Source organism: Rhinolophus ferrumequinum, chromosome 28 (genome assembly GCF_004115265.2).
Source record: "Rhinolophus ferrumequinum isolate MPI-CBG mRhiFer1 chromosome 28, mRhiFer1_v1.p, whole genome shotgun sequence".
Classification (NCBI taxonomy): domain Eukaryota; kingdom Metazoa; phylum Chordata; class Mammalia; order Chiroptera; family Rhinolophidae; genus Rhinolophus; species Rhinolophus ferrumequinum.
The window spans coordinates 7,765,615-7,787,331 of NC_046311.1; the positions used below are offsets into that span (position 1 = coordinate 7,765,615).

Sequence of the window (21,717 nt, forward strand, 5' to 3'; positions counted from 1 at the left end):
TTTCCCAGCAGATGGATTGAGGGACGTCGCTCTGTGCGTCTGGCAATGAGGCTTGCTCCCTAAAGGGTGGAATTGCTCAGAAAGATTCCACTTTTCCTGGCTGCTCTTAATGACTCTTCTCAAGTGGATCCAAAGGAGGAAGGCTCTGAGCCTGGGATGATAACGTGGGCCATCTAACAGGAAAGGGAAATCAACGCTGATGGAACAGAGCCTGTAGCAATGAGATGTACCTGACCTGGAATGAATTTAGGATCACGGCAATCTCCCCGTGAGGTACAGGACAGTCAGAGTGTAATTGGTAGAGAAGCAAAGAGCAGAGGAGAGAGGGGCCAGCCAATTTCTTTTTTGCTCTCTTGGGTGATCTTATTAATCAATTATAAGCTACTCCAGGGACCCTAGTTCTGTTGTAGCTCACAATCTCACACCTTCATTGTGCACTTGGACATCTGTCTTCCTTCTGAACCATGAGCCACTAGAGGGCAGGAAATGTGTGTCTCTCTCCTTTTAGTATCTCTGGTCCCTAGCTCAGAGCCTGGCACAGGGCAAGTGCACAATAAACATTGCTGAGTGATGAAGTGAATGAATGAGTGACTGAAATACTATGCAGGGTAACAGCTGTACCCTGTTCTTACCTCTCCTTATTCAGATAACCCCAACCATTCATCTCAGAAAAACAAGACAAAACAATGATAAATACAGCTCCACAACTCTTAAACCACCTATCAAGCAAGACAGAGGGAAAGATCTAGGCACTCAGAAAACTCAGAGGCAGGATGGTTAGACCACGTGGCCTAACCGCGGCAGGCAGGTGCAGCTGGGCAACCATCTTTTGATGTCTGCTACCACCTTTACAGGACAGGGAATGTGACACGCAATACTGCGCTCAGCTTCAGAAAGTCCCACTCTAAGGCAACTACGTGGTGTTCCAGAGAAGCTCACTGAACCGGGAGCAGAGGTGCATGAATCCTGCAAGGGACTGAGGGAAAAAATGAAATGCTCTCAAGGGACTTGGTACACCCTTCCTCTGGGGAAGGCACATGTGCTCCCACACACTCTCCAGTTTCTCCTGCTGCTTCCTTCTCCTGTTCCTCCTGCAGGCTGTCCAGCAGCCACCTAGCTGGACAACCTCCCGCCTGCCCCTCCTTTCTACACACTACGAGGCAGAAGGACCCAGGGCACAGGCAGTGCTTTGGTGGGGAAATCAAAAAGGGCCTCTTCCCTTCCCAGCGTCCCCCTGAAGTTTTACCACTGCCAGCCCCTCCCCACGACCCTCTCAGGCCTGGCTCTGTAGGGGTGGCCCTGGGGGCACAGCCAATCTGCCCCGCTCATTCATTTGGGAGTGCTTTCCAGGCAGTTAGGACATTCCATATAAGCTTTTTCAACAGGACTCTTTTTCCCCAAACTCAAATCCCAGGCACCCTTTCAAAAACCAGACGATCATTTCTGGAGAACTACATTTTCTGATTTCAGGATTGGTACAATGAACGCAAAAAAAAATAATTATCTAATTCCAGTAAAACTTAATGGGGCCCTTCCCACTAAGGATTGGTGCAAAATGTAATTTGAGTTAAACTGCCTAAGGCTGGGAAAGCCTAAGGTATTTGGGCATGGGGGCAGGGGGCCTTGTGGGAGCCATGTTTTCCAGCAGACCTTTACATCAAGATAGGACTGGGGCAGGAGGCAGGGGGGATTGCTTTTGCCAGGAGAGGGCTAGAGCTGGGGAAATGAAGCCCAGCCGTAGGTACCGGGAGGGCCAGGCTGGGGCAGGCGCTGAGTCTGCCACTGTGGGTAGGGCAGCCACTCCAGGAGGCGCCAAGGGTTCCAGCCACGGCTGCGAGACCTGGGGTTCCAGCCAAGGGTTCCAGCCACGGCTGCGAGGGGATCCCCGGGCTGAGGAACTCAGAGAGGCTCTCTGAACCCAGTCTGTCCTACCAATGGAGACAAAGATGACCGCCTGCAGGGGGTGGCTTCTCGCGGCTCAGCACCGTGCCCACAAATTGCAAACTGGACCTATGCCAAAGTTGGCCTGTCTTGGATATTTCTTCTCCCCTCCCCTTCCCCCAACCTCCCCTCCTAACTCATCGATTGCTGAAACAGCTGCCTGGCAGAAACCACCTCCTCGCCGCACTCTGGGGCTGTCCCGAGGTGTTGGTCTTTGTGTTGGGAAAACTTTGCAAGAAAGCGAAGGCGCTGGACAAAGAGCGAGCGAGCGAGGGCGTTTGCCAGCCGGCAGGGTACCGGGCGGTGCGCGCTCTTCCCTGAGCTCAGCTCGGTACTCGGACGCGCGCGGTGCCCAGAGCTCAGCCGCCCTAGGCAGGGAGTGGCAGACTCCGGCCACATCCCAGAGCCCTCGGGAGCTACAAGAAGGCAGGCGGGAGAAGCCAAGGCGGGTGGCTGGACATTGGAGTTGTCCTGAGGTGGGAGGAGGCGAGCAGAGGCACGGAGCAAAGCTGTCAAACTGCGTGCGGAACCCCACGCGGGGCGGGGAAAGGGAGGGGAGGGGAGGAGAGAGGAGGGGTGGGCGGGAGCCGAGAGGGAGCGAACGGGCTCGTTGCGCCTGAGCAACCCCTGTCTGCCGCTGTCGCCGCCGCCGCCACCACCACCGCTGGCCCGGACTCGCCCAGGGTGCAGGGTGTGTGCCCCGCTGCGCGCCGCGCGCGGAGGCTCCAACGCCTGCCGCTGCGCCCTCCAGCCCCGCTCCTCGCGCCGGCCCGTGCGGGTCCCGGCGGGCGCGAGGCCACCATGCAGCTGCAGTTCCGGAGCTGGATGCTGGCTGCGCTCACGCTGCTCGTGGTCTTCCTCATCTTCGCAGACATCTCGGAGATCGAAGAAGAAATCGGGTAAATAGCTGCGCCCGGGCCCGTGCTGAGCCCTGGCGGGATCTCTCCGTCCTCCATACTCTCCGCCCCCCCCAGCCCGCTTTGTGTGCGCCGCACCCCCCTATTTCTCCCCGGGAGAGGTGGGGGACTGTTGCGGCCGGGGGTGGCGGTGCCGGGGGCCCGGGACGGTTTGGCGAGCGGAGGGTGGGGGCGCGGCTGTCGTGGGGTGTCTCCCAGCGGGGAGCATGGGCAGCTTCCATCTGACCCTCGTCAGGGAGCAGACTCACCCACCCGGCCCCCGCTTCCCCAGAGTGTCCGCGCACGACGTCGCGGGGGTTGAGGGAGGGCGCCGGGGAGTGTCTGGAACAGGCGGAGGGGCCGAGAGTGGAGGAGGCAGGAGTTTCTTTGTCTTCAGCTCGGCCGCTTTCTCGCCTTGGCAAAGTGGGCAGGGGACGCGCGGGGATCTCTGCGCTGGGGGAGGGGATCCCCGGGCCGAGCAGAGGGCGGGGGCTCTGCATGGGCTCCCGGGAAGGGGTGTGTCCGCAGTACACAGAGACACGCACACGCGCCTCTCGTGGACCCGGGAGCCCGGCACTGGGGCGCGCGCTGGAACCACTAGAGGTGGAGCGCGCGGGGCTTGGCTGAGATCCCCGCCCTCGCCTGGCTTTGGACACTCAGCTAAGCCTGCGGGCGCTCTTTGAGCCCCCAGGTTCCCGTGAGCTCTCTGCACGGAGACAGAGACCTTTCCGGAAAGTCTGTACCGCTGCCCAGTGGTCTTCAGGGCCCCCTGGCGTGAGGTCTCGCCCTTGCTTTTCTCCGGATGGCTCCAGAGGTGGGGCTGGACCGCGAGCCCTTGCCCTGGCGCGGGACTTCCGGGAGCGCGCACTCGCAGCGCGGGACGCACCCGCTGTGGGTCCGGGAGGCTGGTACTCACGCCCCGCCCGGCAGCCTCACGCAAGCTGGGCTAGCTCCTCTCCGCTTCGGCGCCACAAAGAGCCTCCACCCCGCGGCGGGCAGTTGGGGAGGCAGCGAGGGTGTGGAGGGGCCGGGAGGAGAGAGCTTCCTGGCCCCGGGCAGGGAGCAGGTGGGGTCTCAGAGTGGGCAGAAGGTCCCTTCCTGCGTGGGGGCTCTGCCAAGCTAGGCGCTCTGCACGAGTCCCGCGCCACGCGTGCCCATCCTTTGTCCCGTTTGTTATTTCATTTCATCAGCACGAGTTGAGGCACATACTACATTGGCCGTCCCCTCGAAAGGGAAATGCCAGCCCTGGGCCCGGGATGCCCAGGTCCTAGGGACCCAAACCTGGCTCACTTCCTGCTCTCTCCTTTTCTCCCGGCCCCTTCTCGTCTGCACAACCCTCGAATTCCCTCTGGAACTCACCCCACTTCAAGAACCCTTCTCTCTGCCTCTTCTCCTCATGCTCGGTTTCCCCAAGCGCTCCGAAAACTTTTACAAATACTGCTGAGTTAATACACGATGTGCCTGCCACCAGCTCCCACGTGGAGATAGAGAAACACGCTCCTTTCTGTAGCTGTTCAGCTCAAAACCGCGGGTAGGAAAGGAACGGCTGCGAGCCAAGCCTTGGGTATGGAGGCCGCAGCGCAGAGGGCCGTCCTCAGACTGCCCCTCTTCTCCCAGGTGAGGGCTCTGCCTGGCCCAGACCACTTGCTGACCTTGACATGTGGGAGGGGAGGACGGGCAGCTGTCCACTCTTCTGCTCTAAAATCCTAACAAGGGCTGTGCTCATTCCGGTTTCCCTGGTCCATCCATTCACCGAAGTTTAACTGAATACCTACTACATGCCAGGGACTTTTCATTTTGAGCATGCAACCAGGAAACCACCTTGCACAGAAGGCTGCACTTGCCCACCAAGTGCATTGTCAAGCCCCCCACTCCCACATCGCATTGTTTCAACAGGGCGCCCAGGCATATATCTGTATTTAAAACCCAGGGCTCTTGTGCCCGTGGGACATGTTTCCCTGGGGGTCCCTGCCTGGGCTGACCCTGGGAAAACTGTCAAGTTGGTGAAATGTGTTCTCTTCCATGACACTGTCCTTCGCTCTGATGACCCTGTCCTCAGGCTGACCAGTCCCCACCTGAGACACCCGCCTTCCCCAGTACCCCCAGGTCTGCCCCCCACATGTGTAACGCAGAGGAGTGAAGGCCTATGTGGGACTGGCCATGGCGGGGGGAGGAAGGATAGGGGCAGAGGATGGGGACCTCAGCAGCCTGTGGTATCTACTCAGAAGCCAGGTTTCAAGCTCGGTCACTTATTTAATCCTTGGAGCAGCCAGAGGGGGCTCTGCGTGGCAAACGCCCTGGCATAGTGACCAGTGAGGGGTGCCAGCTCTGTCTTCCTCACCACACGCCTTTCAGGAGACCTTGAGGCCCTGCCCACTCATCCCCTACTCCATCCCAACCTGTGCTAGGGAGGCTTAGAAATCACCTGCCTGCGGCACTCCCTGGGAGAGCACCGTGGGTCTATAAGACAATGGCCGTTTTGGAAGACAATGAACAGTGGGCTCCTGTTAGAAAGGAAGGAAGGAACCTCTTTGGGGAGTAAATTTTGCAAAGATTAAGGAATGAGACGGGGAAAGAGGAAAGAGAATTACACCGGCATTGTCTGGAGGAACAAGACAGAGATACACTTTTCTTAGCTCTTCTTTCCCTGTCTTAGAAAAGGAGGCTTTTGATGAGATGGTCTCAGAGGTCCGGCCCTGCCCCCGGCATCACAGGTGCTGTTAGGAGCATCCAGGCTTTCTTCCAGGACATTTTTCTGAGAGACACCGCTCTTCTCCTAAGTGGTGATTTTCAAAGTTACGTTTCTAACACACTTACTCCTGGAAATGCCTCTCTGGGGCTGAATGAGAAAAAGGGAATGTAGAAAGACGAGTTCTCTGCTAAGCTCCCCAAAAATAAGTAAGTTGAAATCCTAAATCAGAGGTTGGGTGGGGCTTTGGAGAAATGGCCCCGATTAACTGATGGAGCACCCCAAGTTTTAGCACTCATTGGGCCAAGTTCAAAGCTAAAATCATTTTGTGATTGTTCCCTGGACTTTAGTTTTGAGGGTAACCCCAAGTTGGTGTCTTGCCCACTGCGATGACCCCAGAACCTGGTGCTCAGAAGGCATTCAATAAACACCTGTTGGATGAATATCCTTCCTGGGCCTGGCCCAGTGATGGACACTCACCAGCCTTGGGCAAGGCTGAGACTCACAGACCCTCAGGCCAGGAAAGGAGTATCGGGCTCCCTCTAAGAAACGTCCTCTCCTTTAACAATTAGGGTCAAGTTGACCCTGAAAAGCAACATCACGGCCAAAATCACACCAAGCGAGCTAAGGACAGGGCCGGCCTGCCCAGGTCCCCTCATCGTAAGGCAGGGCCCTCGCCCCCAGAGGAGCTTCTGTAACCCTAAGGGAGCACAGAATTCTGGTGAAGAGGAGGTAACTAGTCTCAGTGGTAGATAAAGGTAAAGATGGCGGTGATGATGGCTGTTATCACCGACTGATTGAACGTGCGTGCTGTGAGCCAAGAGCTATTCCACGTGCTTTACACACATCAGCATGTCATCCCCATGCCCATCCGGCGGTCACCTACCAGTGACACCGAGAGGTGCTGTTTGCTGAGCTCTGTATGCCAGGTACGGTGCCACCTGCTTTGAAGCGCTAGTTCACTCAATCCTCACCATCCTCTCTAAGCTACGTACTGGGGCTGTGTTCCGCTTATCAGTGAGGAAACTGAGGCATAGAGAGGTTCTGTAACTTGCTGGTGATGAAGCAAGAGACTTGACTTCTCCCAGAAGTCCAAGCCCAGGCCCCTGACCGCCAGGCTAGACTGCCCTGAGCCCAGAATTCCTTGCCTCTCCTGCGGTAATATTACAGAAGCCGTCTCAGAACGAGCCTTCCCGACGCATTCCCCAGGCTTCTTCCAAAGGCTCAGCGGTTTCTAAGCGCCTGGTCTGGCCTGAGTAGCTTCCCCACAGTGGTTTGGAAAGACGGAAGGTGAACGAAGAGGACGGGAGAGGGACTCAATTCAGTGTGACTCGACAGCACTATTCTCTGGCTTTCCACACAAGGTCACCTGCCATGGGCATCGCAGACTTTCAGGGGAGTCCCGGGGCTGCCTGGAGAAGGAAAACCCCCCAGGAAAATTCCATCACAACCCTGACTCTGCTGTCAACTGACGGCACCTTCCCCTCGGCCACACACCGTGTGATGGCATCTGGGGGTCTGGAGCAGAGGTGACAGTACAGATTTTCAACAAGCGGTCCCTCTTGCACATTGACTCGTCAGCATGGACATCCAAGTGGTCAGAACATGTGTCACCTGGTACACCGTGGCCCGGGGTCCTGCTGCACCCCAGCCAACGTCACTTGTCTGGGTAAGTACCAGACGAGATGGAGCCAGCTGTATCATCAGCCGTGACAGGAGACCTGAGAAGGTACCAGTTTCTCCCATCTGCCAAGAATGAGGGGAACCACCTCTCGGTGGCAGTGTCCAGCTGTATGTGACAGAAAATGACCTATTCTTTGAGCTGTTACAGTCAGGCACTCTGAAAGGAGCATACATCCTTGTTTGAGACAATGCAACCTTTTTTTTTAAGCCTATCTTTCTCTTCAGTCCTGGGAACTCCACTCAAGTATAAACATGATTAGAGAATAAAATAGGAAAGAAAGAGGCTCTGGTTTTTAACTCATTTGTTCCAAATCCTTGTTACCAACTGTTCCTAGCACCAAATTTAAATTGTAAATAGATATCCATCTTAGAAACCAATTCACCACTCAGGGCCTTTCTCCTGGTATAAAGCAGGGTTGCTAGGTTTTAATACTGCTTCGCTTTTAAACAGTGGGGACGTCACAAATTGCAAATTATAACTACTTCTCAGAGAGAGTGGGATTCTCTGTGGGCTCCCACTGCTTTTATCGTGGCACCCAGGTAAAACATAACCTGGCCCCTGCAGCCCCTCTTCAGCCTCCCTGGGCTCCAGCCATTCTGGAATGCACCGTGACCTCACGCCTTTGCACATGTCTTCCTCCTCGATGCACACACCAGCCCTCCTGACTCCCACTCATCCTGCTGTCAACTGACAGCACCTTCCCCACGGCCAAACGCCGTGTGATGGCATCTGGGGGTCTGGAGCAGTGGTGACAGTACAGTCAGACCTCCTGAAGGTCTGGTATCACCTTTCCAAAGCATTTCCAGACCCTGAGCCGCCTGGGACAGTCTGGGGCAGCTGCCCCTGCTGTGTGTACCCGTAGCATGCCACCATGCCAGTATCCTATGGAAATGGACTCAATAATTATGTTTTGGGTTTTTCTTCCTTATCCCCAGCCCTTGGTGATAAGTATATGGGTCAAGGAAACGAAGCCCATAAAATATTTCTTGAATGAACTCAGGCCTAGGACACGAGAAAAAATAAGCATTCAGTCTTTCTTCCCCCAAAGGTCGATCCGACTCTGGTAACAAGCACACAGCCTCCACTTGCGCAGAAAGCCCACTGCTTTTCCCAACGGGGCGGGCACAGCTCAGGCAAGGGCATCGTTCATCGTCTTAGAAGGTTGGGGAGCAAGCCAATGGAAACAGAATGCCCTTTCTAGTTTGTAAAAGAGGAGGACCCAGAGGTACATATCCCGCTGCCAGTTCAGATAAAAAGCAGATGTACGGGCCCACCTCCAAGCCTCTGTCCAGCTCTTTATTTTCCAAGAGCCCTTTCTAGTCCTGCCACTGCCCCCTACCAGCCTCCTGCCAGGACAGGCAGTGAGTGCCAGCTCTGTTCATCTTTAACGCCTTAAAGGCTTCCATACGGGCATTAAGACCAGACTTAACTTGGGGCCAACTCTTTCCCTTGCAAGCGCTGGTCCCCAGAAGGGATACTTGACGTGGAGTGCTAGAAACACTGAAGGAGTAAGAAATGCGAGGTCAGGTCCATGTGTGTCGTCTCTAAGGTGTCCTTTGTTAAGCGCTTTTGAGCGGTGTTTGGATTTTCAAACATGGGGGTTGGATGGATCTGTCAAGACTTGTGGCAGCTGCATGGGCCCTAAATAAGCTGAGGAGCCTCGTATCTCCCAGCTGTCTCAGCAAAAGCCGTTAGAAAGACAGAAAGATCGGTGAAAATGACTGAGGGAGGGGCAGGAACATGGTGGGGGGGCATGCATCAGGTGACATCTGCCAGGATATGGAGACAGGCCCATGTCCCCCAAGAGAAGCACTGGGGTGAGACGCTTAGGTGCCATCTGTGCCCAGGGAAACGATCCCCTGTGTCTGAATGACTGCCGGTCTGGGCCTTGTCCTTAAGTGTTGAGATTAGTCACTCTCCTGGGTGGCAGCTGGGCTGGTTTTAAATTCTCCCCAGTCGCCTGCAATTTGTCACTCGGCTAGGAAGCTGCCTGGTGTCCTGATGGGACCTGTTTGTCCCAGCATTTTGTCAGCTTCAGCTGTCACAGACTTTGCAGTGGCAAAAGGAACCGTTCCACCTGGGGAAAGAGCAGTGGGCCCGACAAGACTTGTATCTGTATTTATAGGTCGGCAGGGGGCAGTTCCTCTCGACGTGTCTACACTGGGAATCTGACTCGCTGCTCTTGGAAATCCAGTATCCCGCCTTGCTGTGTGGGTGTGTGTTTGCGTTCCAAAATTGCTCTGTGAGAAGGAAGCTCTGGGCTCTGTCAGAGAGTTTCCCGAGCACTTTTTTTGTTATTATTGGAGGAACAAGGATACAGTCAGCTTTGCTTCCTGGTCCCCTTTTAAGGCTCAGGGCTACAGTTTCTCCTCTTCCTCTAGCCTCTTCGTCAATGGCGGGAGGTTGAAATGACTCTTAGGTCAGGGGTTCCCAAATGCTGATCCAAAAAGAAATGGAAAAGTAAAAAGAAAAATGCAGCCAATGACAATTATGTTCACTTCAAGTTGCCAGCTGTCATTGCCTGAGAACTTTTCTATATTCTGAGATGTTCTTTTTTTTCTTTGGGGAATTGAGGTTCTTTGTTTCCAGAAAGAGGGTGATGGTGGATCGCACTTGCCATCACGAGCGATGACAAGCATCTTGTGATACTTCCTAGCTGAAGAGCGTGGTTACTCTATGACGCCCCAACCCCAATTTTCTGGAAATGCGACTCATCCCTGAACTCTAGTAGCCGGGGTCTGAGTTTCCCTCAAAGAGTAAACAGAGGCATCGCTTCTGGAAACACAGCCTCACTCCTTGCACGTCTTTTCCCTGTGGAAGCTGATGTCATCAGAGAATTACAAGTCATTTTTTTTTTTTGCGTGTGTACCAGATAATACCCTACACCCCTCAGCTTATATTTGCACCCGTCATCTTCCCAACAACCCTATAAGGTCTGTGTGACTGTTATCTCCATTTCACAGACGAGGAAGCTGAGGCTCAGAGCAGTTAAGTAACACAGCCAAAGTCACATAGCTAGTAAAGAAGGAAGGAAGGAAGGAAGGAAGGAAGGAAGGAAGGAAGGAAGGAAGGAAGGAAAGAAGGAAGGAAGGAAGGAAGGAGTCGGGGACAGCATGGACTTCTGCGGGGAGACCACACAGGTGCAGGGAGCCCCATTTCCCAGGGGTTGACGCCGTGCCCGCCGTCCTGCTGAGAGCTCCATGGGTCACTTGTTTAACCTTCATAACTGTCCTACTTGCCCATTTGCAGAGGCTCAGAGAGGCTCCAGGATTGGCTGAGGTCACACAGCTTGGAAACAAGGAGCTGAGATTACAACCTGGTTTGCCTGACTCCACAACCGACACTGTTCTCAGCTCCCTTGGTGCATGGGCGTCACTGGGCTGCCGGCCTGTGAGCCACCTGCTGCCCGGGGGCCCCCATGCTCTCAGTCCCGTTTTCTGCACCACACAGAGAGTTTGGGACGGGAAGCTGGAAACACTTGAGACTATGGGGAAGGCTCACGCAGGTCACAGGAGCCTTCCAACCATGACGGTGGCCATCGCCTTGGGGCCTGCCGTCGCTGCAGATGGAAGGGGAGGCCACGCTTGGACTCTGCCCGGAGAGCTGTGGGCGTCTGCTGTTTCGTTTATCCAGCTCCAATTTCAAGAACAAGAATTTTGGCTGTGCTCTGAGGAGCGATCCCTAGGATTAATTCACACCTTCTTTCTCAGTAAATGCCAGCAGAGCTTAAATAATGAAGGGAGAAGGCATAAGATATCCGGAGAAAATGAGCTGGTAAATTGACAAGGTGGGTGACTTTCGTTTGCTCTTCTCCTGGAAGCAGCAAAAGAAAAGCCTTTCTACTGCATCTGGAGGTCCCAGAAGTTTGGGGATTGACTTTATCCCCCTAATCAGTATGCTTAGCTCCCAGGAGCAGCAAAGACAAGGGCAAGAGAGAAACCACCTGTCCTGGCCTGGGCAGGGAGCCGGTTAGGCTGCTATACACAAGGTACGCTGACAAATGGCCTCCCAGAGAAAGTCCAGCCTTGGGGATGGAGCCGGCTAAGGCGCCACAACCCCTTCCCCAGCCTGCTAGTACTGCCCACCAAAGCGCTAACCTCCAGCGCTGTCTGAATGACTCACTTAGGTCTTCACTGTAAACCTCTCCCAGGTGCCCAGCTGGGGCCTCCCTCTTCTCCTGTCTAGGACCGACGTCCTTCCTAAGAGCCAGACTCACAGCTCATACCTGCGGACACTGGACCACATTGGAAGACTGAGGCTCTATTCTCTGGTGAAACACTTACTACCTATGTGACCTTGGGCAGGTGACCTCACCTCTCTGAGCCTTAATTTCCTAATCTGTATAATGGGGTTAATAATATCCAATTCACAGTGTTCTAAGGATTAAATAAAAACAGAAATGATGGAAATGTAAAATGGTGCAGCTGCGGTGGAAAATAGTATGGTGTTTCTCAAAAAATTAAACAAAGAAGTCCCATCTGCTTCAGCAATTCCACTTCTGGGTATAGACCCAAAAGAACTGAAAGGAGGGACTTGAACAGACATATGTACACCCGTGTTTATAGCAGTATTATTCATGATAGCCAAAAGACGTCCAGCGATGGATGAATGGATAATCAAAATATGGTCTAGACATATAATGAATGGAATGGTACTTGTCTGAAAAAGGAAGGACATTCTGACACATGCTACAAGATAGATGAAACTTGAGGACACTATGCTAAGTGAAATAAGCCAGCCACAAAAGAACAAATATTGTATGATTCCACATACATGAGGGACCTAGAGTAGTCAAATTCATCGAGACAAAAAGTAGAATGGGGGTTACCAACAGCTGGAGGGCTGATTACTACTGAAAGGCATAGTTTCAGTTTTGCAAGGTGAGGAGCATTCTGGAGACTGGCTGCACAACGAGGTGAATGAACTTCCCACTACTGCACTGTACAGTGAAAAATGGTGAAGACGGTCAATTTGGTGTTATGTGCACTTTACCACAATTGAAAACACACATATACACAAATGAAAGCAGCCAGAAGGTACCCAGCAGGTGCTCAAGACACACTCATGTAAGAGCGTTAATGGTGGTTTTAACAAAACGACATCAATGTATTATTTATTTCAAAATATAACATAGTACCCAAAACAAGAATGGAGAGAGAGAAAGGGGGAAGGACGCAGACCTAGAATTAGAGAAATACGAACCATTTTTTGTTAGGAGTATATTTGGACACGCCTGCTGGAAGTGGCCCAAGTGCCCAAGCCCTGGAAGTTAGGGCTGGGGAACGCGCACTTTTTGGGGGGCACTGTCAATGCTCGTTAGCCTGCCTGCTTGTCTGCATTCAGTGGAGGCGCTCGTACGTTCTCCGGAAAGCCTAAACCGCATGGATGGGAAGCTCAGGGTGGTAGGGGAAGGAGGCAGGGGGCAGGGAGGCTGGAGGCCCAGGGCGCACACAGCCCAGACGACCCCTCCCTCCCAGATCCAGGTTCTTAGCTGCCCCTTTCCCTACCACCTGCATTAAAGTAGCCTCTTTTCCTGTTTAGTTCAAGGGTGAATCTGAAAAGAGAAGAGGGTCCCAAAATGCTGATCCTGAGACGTGGCTCCTGCTGGGGTGGAAACTGCTGAGAGATGGCCGTCTCCTCCCTTTTAGGCTCATGCCCCTCACTTCCCATAAGACAACCGGAAGGAGCGAGTGCTGTGGATTCCAGGGGCAGGAAGTGCCAGAGCTGTGGTTCGGTACCACCTAAGGGTTGTCAGAAACGGTGCTGGCTTCGCCCAGAGTTTCTGGTTCAGCAGGTCTGCATAGGGTCTGAGCCTTTGCAGCACCACGTTCCAGTTGCTGCTGCTACCTTTTGGCCTTCTGAGGAAAACACCCAGAGACCACAGGGCGACAGCCTTGTCACTCAAAGTGTGGGGTCCGTGGTCCAGCAATATGGACGTTATTGGGGGGGTAGGGGGGTGGTAGCAATTCAAAATCTCCGGCCTCACCCTAGAACCAGACCTAATGAAACAGAATCTGCATAGTAATAAGACCCCAGGTCATTTGTATGCACACTCCCTCCATGGGTGGGAATAACTGATTTCCCAGCTTTCCGCAGAGCTCCACCCCAAGTGTGACCTCGGCCCTTCAAACCAGCGGAAACTTCCCGGTTGCCCATCATAGACTAGAGTGACCCTTAAAGGGACGTCAGAAAAATAAAGAATTATTATTATATAATGGAGATAAGATGCATGCTGAACAAAAGGGACTACTGTATATATGAAACTTTCTTTTACATAACGTTAATGGTAACCACTCCAAAAAAAAAAAAAATCCAGAACTGAGACACAGGACATAAAAAAAGGGAAACAATCATAGAATACCACCAAACTAAAATAACAGAAACACAAAGGCAGAGAAGCAGTGGAGACACTGAACTACCAGAAAACAAAAGGTAAAATGGCTATAGGAAATCCTTATGTATCAATAATCACCCTAAATGTAAATGGACTGAACTCACCAATAAAAAGGCACAGAGTAGCAGAATGGACCAAAAAACAAAACCCAACCATATGCTAACTCCAAGAGACACATCTCAGATGCAATGACAAATATAGACTCAAAGTGAAAGGGTGGAAAACAATACTCCAAGTGAATGGGATCCAGAAAAAGCAGGTGTAGCCATGCTTCCAGCTGACGAAACAGACTTCAGGATAAAAAAGGTAACGAGACAAAAGTGGACATTTTATAATGATAAAGGGGACAACACAACAGGAAGACGTAACCCTTAGCAATATATATGCTCCCAATCAGGGAGCACCATATTATATAAAGCAACTACTAACAGAACTAAAGGGAGAAATTGGCAAAGACACAATTATAATGGGAGGCCTAAATACACCATTGACAGCCATGGATAGGTCCTCCAAAGAGAAAATCAATAAGGAAATATCAGCCTTAAATGACACGTTAGACCAAATGGACATAATTGACATTTGCAGAGCTTCTCATTCCAGAACCTCAGACTATACATTCTTTTCTAGTGTACATGGAACATTCTCAAGAATAGACCATATGTTGGGATGCAAAACTAGCCTCAGCACATTTAAGAAGATTTAAATCATACCAAGCATATTCTCCGACTTTGAAATTAAAGGTCAACTGCAAAAGGAAAGCAGGAAAAACTACAAATAGGTGGAGTATAAACAACATACTATTCAAGAATGACAAGGTCAAAGAAGAAATAAAAGGAGAGATCAAAAGATACATAGAAACAAATGAGAATGAAAATAAATTATATTAAAATTATTGGGATGCTGCAAAACCAGGATTAAGAGAGAAGTTTATTAAATTACAGGTCTATCTCAAGAAACAAGAAAAATCTCAAATAAACAACCTAATATTACATTTTAAAGAACTAGGAAAAAAGAACAAATGAAACCCAAAATCAACAGAAAGAAGGAAATAATAAAAATTAGAGCAGAATTAAGTGAAATAGAGAATAAAAAGACAATAGGGAAAAAAAGTCAGTGCAACAAAGAGCTGGTTCTTTGAAAAGATAATAAAATTGGCAACCCCCTGGCTAGACTCACTAAAAAAAGAGAGAGAAAAGACACAAATAAAATCAGAAACGAAAGAGAAGTTACGACGAATACCAAAGAAATACAAAGCATCACATAATACTATGAAGGACTACATGCCACCAAATTCAATAACCTGGAAGAAATGGACAAGTTCTTAGAAATATATAACCTCCCTAGACTGAATCACGAAGAACTGGAAAATCTGAATAGACCAATCAACAGTAAGGAAATTGAAACAATCATCCAAAACCTCCCGAAAAGCAGAAGTCCAAGACTAGATGGCTTCACTAGTGAATTCTGCCAAACATTCAAAGATGATTGAATAACCGTCCTCCTCAAACTCTTCCAAAAAATTGCAGAAAAGGTAATGCTTTCTTACTTATTTTATGAGGCCAACATTACCCTGATACCAAAACCTGGTAAGGATAATACAGAAAAAGAAAGCTACAGACCAATATCTCCGAAGAATACAGGCGCAAAAGTCCTAAACAAAATACTAGCAAATCGAATACAATAATGCATTAAAAAGATTGTACATCACGATCAAGTGGTGTTCATCCCAGGGGCACAAGGATGGTTCAACATACGCAAATGGATTAATGTGATACATTACATAAAAATAAAGAATAAAAATCATACGATCACATCAATAGATGCAGAAAAAGCATTTGACAATTACAACATCCATTTATGATTAAAACACTTAATAAAATCGATATAGAAGAAAAGTACCTCAACATAATAAAGGCCATATACGACAAACCCTCAGCTAACATCATACATAATGGTAAAAAACTGAAAGCTTTTCCTCTGCAATCAGGAACAAGACAGCGATGCCCCATCTCACCACTGTTATTCAGCATAGGATTGGAAGTCCTCACCAGAGCAATTAGGCAAGAGAAAGAAATAAAAGACATCCAAATTGGGAATGAAGAAGTTAAATTGTCACATTTTGCAGAGGACATGATTCTTTATATGTAAAACCCTAAAGACTCCACTAAAAAATTATTAGAAACAATAAACAAATACAGTAAATTTGCAGGATACAAAATCAATGTACAAAAACCCATTGTGTTCCTATATACTAACAATGCAATTTCAGAAAATGAAAAAAAAAATTCCTTTTTCAATTGCAACAAAAAGAATAAAATACCTAGAAATAAACTTAACAAAGGATGTGAAGGACCTATATACTGGAAACTATATGACATTATTAAAATAAATTGAAGATACAAAGAAAGGATATTCTGTGTTCATGGATTAGAAGAATCAACATAGTTAAAATAGCTATATTGCCCAAAGAAATATACATATTTAATGCAATCACCATCAAAATCCCAATAGCATTTTTAAAAGAAGTAGAACAAAAGAAATCACCAGATTTGTATGGAACCACAAAAGACCCTGCATAGCCAAAGCAATCCTGAGAAAAAAGATCAAGGCTGGAGGTATCACACTCCCTGACTTCAATTTATACTACAAAGTGACAATAATCAAAACAGCATTGTATTGGCAGAAAACCTACAGACCAATAAAATAGAATTGAGAACCTAGAAATAAACCCACGTATATATGGGCAGATAATTTTTGACAAAGGAGCCCAAAACATATAATGGAGAAAAGAAAGCCTCTTCCATAAATGGTGCTGGGAAAATTGGAAAGCCATGTGCTAAAGAATGAAACTAGGCCACTATCTGTCACTGTACCAAAATTAACTCAAAGTGCATCAGAGACCTAAACATAAGACTTGAAAGAATAAATTGCATAGGAAAAAGCATAGGTACTAAACTTATGGACTTTGCGTTCAGAGAGGATTTTATGAATTGACTTCAAAGGCAAGGGAAGTAAAAGCAAAAATAAATGAATTGGACTATATCAAACTAAAAAGCTTCTGCATAGCAAAAGAAACCATCAACAAAACAAAGAGGCAACCCAACTGAATGGGAGAAGATATTTGCAAACAGCACCTCCAATAAGGGGCAAATATCCAAAATGTATAATGAACTCACGCAATTTAACAACAACAAAAAACAAATAATCCAATTAAAAATGCACAGAGGACCTGAACAGATACTCCTCCCAAGAAGACAAATAGCCAACAGATACATGAAAAAAAAATGCTAAACTTCACTAGCTATTAGGGAAATGCAAGTCAAAACCGCAATGAGCTATCACCTCACACCTGTTAGAACAGCTATCATCAACAAGACAAGTAACAGCAAGTGTTGGAGAAGCTGTGGAGAAAAAGGACCCCTCATACACGGCTGGTGGGAACGTAAATCGGTGCAGCCACTATGGAAAACAGTATGGAGATTCCTAAAAAAATTAAGAATAAAATTACCATATGACCCAGCAATCCCTCTTCTGGGTATTTACTCCAAAACTGTGAAAACCTTTATCCATAAAGATGTATGTACCCCTACGTTTATTGCAGCATTATTCACAGTGACGAAGACATATGGAAAACAACCAAAGTGTCCTTCAACAGATGATCGGATAAAGAAGATGTGGTCTATATACACAATGGATTACTACTCGGCCAGAAGAAAAGATGAAATAGTGCCATTTATAACAACCTGGATGGGTTCTGAGATTACTATACTAAGCCAAGTAAGTCAGACAGAAAGCAGAGAACCATATGACTTCACTCATGTGTGAGATATAAAACTGAAAGCAACAAAGAAAAAACTCATAGACCCAGACAACAGTTCAGTGGTTACCAGAGGGAGAGGGGATGGGGGTTGGTAGATGAGGGGAAAGGGGGTCAAATATATGGTGATGGAAGGAGAACTGACTCTGGGTGGTGAACACACAGTACAGTATATAGATGATGGATTATAGAATTGTACACTTGAAGCCTATATCATTTTACCAACCAATATATTTAATACGTTTTTTTTAAAAAAAAGAATTATTAGAGCCACTAGCTGGAGGCTTATGTGGGCACCAAGAGTTTTTCATACCTCGTTTCACACCTTTATTCCAAAACCCTTGCAAAACCCGTTTTATGGACAAGTCAATTGAGACTTAGGCAAGGTAACTGCTTAATAAGTACAGAGAAAAGCACTGAGTTTTATCAAGGTCTAGCCAGCCGTTTTCTGGGGGCCAGGGTTTAGCCCTGGGGACCAGGCTGCTACTCTCCCTGTGTCCCACTCCCAAATGAGGCCCAAGGCATAAGTCAGGCAAGGAGACGTGTTGACCAAGGGTTGAACTGACTATTACATGAGTTGAAAGAGGCTGCGATGTGTCTATACCAGAAACAATTCTGACTCCAGGCTGGAACGTGTGACAGAAATTGTCACAGCAGCTGGTCAGCAAAACACTTTTTGGCTCCGTCCTTAAGCCCGTCAAGAGCTTGGCTAAGACGTGTTCATTCACACAGCCAATGACTTCACTTCACAGCCAGCACATGCAGTAAGAGTTCCCTGGAGTTCTTGGGGTTCCTGAGTGGTTTTGGTGGGCAGCCCAGCCTGCCATCTAATTCCACATTGCCCTCAGTGATGAGAAAATGGAGAAATTTGAGGCTGGGCGGCCTCCAGGGGTGATGGAAGGTAAATATGGGGGGAGCCTTTTAGAACCAATCTGCTCGGTCAGATAAAGACAGCCTTTTGGCAGGCTGGAAGCCAAGAATGCAATTGTATTTATTTCTGCCACTACTTTCTATGTAGGGTAAGGGATAGTGGAATTCTATTTCTGTTGGTGATATAAAGATGCCTTTTATGATAAACTCATTTAAGTTTTTTTAAGTGAGTCAATTTAAAGAAAAGTATTAAGTCAATAAGGTGAAGTTAGCCAAACACAGGAAGATCGACCCAGAAAATCATTCAAGTCTATGCAGTGATGACCTGTTACCTCACTTCCTCCCTGTGGCCATTACCTGCCCCCACGGTAGCAAAGCTGGGACAACTCCTTGCAAAACACATCTGTAGACAGTGAGTTAATCGTCCACAAAAGTGCCTATCACAGATTCGATTTCTCACTGTATCTGGGAAATTGCCTCGTGCACAAAGCATCGTCCAGTGAAACGATATTGTCGGTGACTCAACAGGCAAGGATGGTTTAGACCCCCGAACCCCCCAACCCCACCCCAGGAACCACTAGGTTAGCCCCCCGTCCTGCAGCCCCCTGGCTCACTCTGCTCCTCTTTTGCACCTCTCCCCACACTTCCTGGTTCTTGAACGGTGCCTTTCTCGCCTGTTAGACTGTCGCCCTAAGAGGGCCAGCCTGGGCCACGTCAGGTCTGGGCTGCGTTGGGCCTCCAGCTTCTTGCATGGTGCCTGGCAGACCGAGTAAGTGCTGGCGTGGAGAACGAAGGAAGGGAAGGAGGGAGGGCAGAAAAAAGGTTGTTAATTCCTTGAGGTTCAGAAAAGGCCGCTGCCACCTACATTCTGCAATCACTTATATACAGTTGACCCCTGAACTCAGGGGTTAGGGGCACCGAATCCCTGTGCAGGTAAAAATTGACGTCTAACTTTTGACTCCCCCAAAAAACTTAACTAATACCCTACTGTTGACCAGAATCCTTACTGATAACAGTCAATAAACATATATTTTGTATGTTGCACATGTATTATATATTGTATTCTTACAATAAACTAAGTGAGAGAAAAGAAAATGTTATTAAGAAAATCATAAGGAAGAGAAAATACACTTACAGTATTTATTGAAAAAAAAATCCACAGATAAGTGGACTCACGTAGTTCAAACCTGTGTTATTCAAGGGGTCAACTGTACTTCCCTCCTTGGCCAAAGGAGAGAAAATGGTGGGTTATATGAGCTCCCTTCATGATTGTCTGGTTTGAAACCCACTGAGTTCCATCTTACTTTGAAGCCACTTTCCTTTTTGTTCCATTCCACGAAGAAAGACCAGCCCACGGTTAAAATAAGAATTGTGAGCAGGGTGATTCATGTGTCTCTACAGCCTCCATGGCCTGGCACACAGAAGCCAGCGGACTGGCAGGATGTGGATAGAATTGGGCATCGGTGAGCTGCTTCCTGGCAGTTCTGCGACCAAGCTGATAACAAGGAGATTAATAACCGTTTACAACCTCCCCATACTATAGCGTCAAGGAGGGTTTTTAAATCAATGCCTGCCTGGCTGGCTTAATGGCACCTAATCTTACATTTTGAAGCTGGAACATTTGAGAGTTGAGATCAATTGAGATAAAATAAAGTAAAATGTATTGACTTTTGGATTTGGGGTCTGTATCAGAGCCCCATTGTGTAGTGTTGCTTTTTATTTTCTGTCTTGGAAATAGGTGGACATTAGCCACTGGAGAGGATTGTTCGGGCCGGACGAGGAGGTAGTCTATTTACTTTTCTTCTAAATTTTTTTTTTCATCTTCCACAAGATGATTTTCCATGAGGGAAGGGTCTGTATCTGTCTCAGTACACGGCGCCTGGCAAATGCTCAATAACTATCAGAAAAAGGCAGCGTTTCAGCATGACCAGCACACACTATCTGCTGGGGGCCAGTCTGCTGGAAAAGTCCATTTGTTCGCAAAGCGGTGCAGAAACAGCAGCCTTACAAGGCACACACCGCACGCCTGGAGAAGAGCCTCAGGATGGCTCCCTGGTACGTGGAGCCGGTGGCCCTTCCCGTGAGCTTGTGCGGTTGTCACCAAGCCACGTGTGTAAAACCCCTCCGATTCACTGTACACAGGATATATGCTGGATGCCAGGGACGTGCACAGATGCACACAGCACAGAGAATGTGCTCGAGGGGCTGGTGGGAAGACAGTTCATGGGTGGTGATGAGATGTGTCTGGAATCAGAGCTCAGAGAACTGGGCATGGTTGTGGATTTGCTGCCAGCAGGCCATCACTTTAAGGGAAGGCTCTAGGCTCTCTGGGCCTCAGTTTCCCCATCTTGGACAAACGCACGGGTCTTCTCCAGCTCTAAAGCATCACAACTTGGGCGCCTCTCTCCATGCGTGTCCCTGTTGCATAGAGTCCAGCTTCACTGGACATAGCTCATCTTTTTGCTGTGCCTCTGAATTCCTTGCCCTAAAAGTTTAGATCAGTGCAATAAATAGGTGCTGATCTATTTTCACCCACCACCCGCTCTACATTAAAAAGAAAAGAAAAAAGGCCACTTAAAAGAAGAGGAAGGCAAACTAACATCGGCTCGCCCCAGGCACTGTAGTGGATGCTTTCACAAGTCACCGGGCCTCTTGATAAACTCCCTGCCTCTTGGCACCACTTGGAGAATCACTGTATTAAAGCAGGGTTGGTGTTCTAGATAAATTATGCTCCACACCCACATTCTAGATAAGCACGTGTAAGTGTGTAATAAAATACAGAACAGTTATTATCAACCACAGCTAGGTTGGGGGATTTGGGAAGCCGTCTTCCTTGGGTTATCAGGAAGATTTCTTACAACCAACAAGCATCTTGTGTGTATAATATATCGGCCTGGTGGTGGTCCCTGGTCTCAGGGGTGAGCCCTGCCACATAATAAGAACAAAAGTGATAAAATTGTGCTAACGGTACTGGTGATTCGTACTCTAGGAGCTCCAAAGAGTGAGTCCCCACAAAGGATTGTGGACCAGAGAGGCGTTTTCTGGAAGAAGCAGGATCAGGGTAGGACTTGCAGAAAGGGTCCCAGGACTTAGCTGGAAAAAGAATGACGCTGGAGACCCAGATGGGGAGAATGGCGGAAGCCAAAGAAGGTCTGAGTACACAAGGAGCTGTTCTTGTTTTTGCGGCTTGGCTGGAGTGGAGGCAGATGAGCTCAGACAGCAGACCCAGAGCAGACTGTCTGGGGCTCAGGAACTCACACGTGATTCTTTGGGGGTTGCTTTGGTTCAACCCGGGGTCCAAAGACCTCTAAAGAGTCTGTGGTGGGTTTCAGGAGATCCATGGCTCTCTTGACACGTTAGGCATCTTATGGGCGAAGGATCCAGACCTTTTCAAGGATTCTCAAAGGGGTACACGATACTGAGTAG

At 48.9% G+C, this 21,717-nt stretch overlaps 1 protein-coding gene across 1 annotated transcript in view; it reads left to right on the top strand.

The window, feature by feature from the left end:
- The first annotated feature begins 2,646 nt into the window (after nt 1-2,646).
- ST8SIA2 (ST8 alpha-N-acetyl-neuraminide alpha-2,8-sialyltransferase 2) overlaps nt 2,647-21,717 on the top strand; it is a 53,623-nt gene continuing 34,552 nt past the window's right edge. The window contains exon 1 of the mRNA XM_033099949.1: nt 2,647-2,840. Within this exon, the coding sequence (XP_032955840.1) occupies nt 2,743-2,840 (98 nt within the window). The 5' untranslated portion in view covers nt 2,647-2,742. The remainder of the gene's footprint in view (nt 2,841-21,717) is intronic.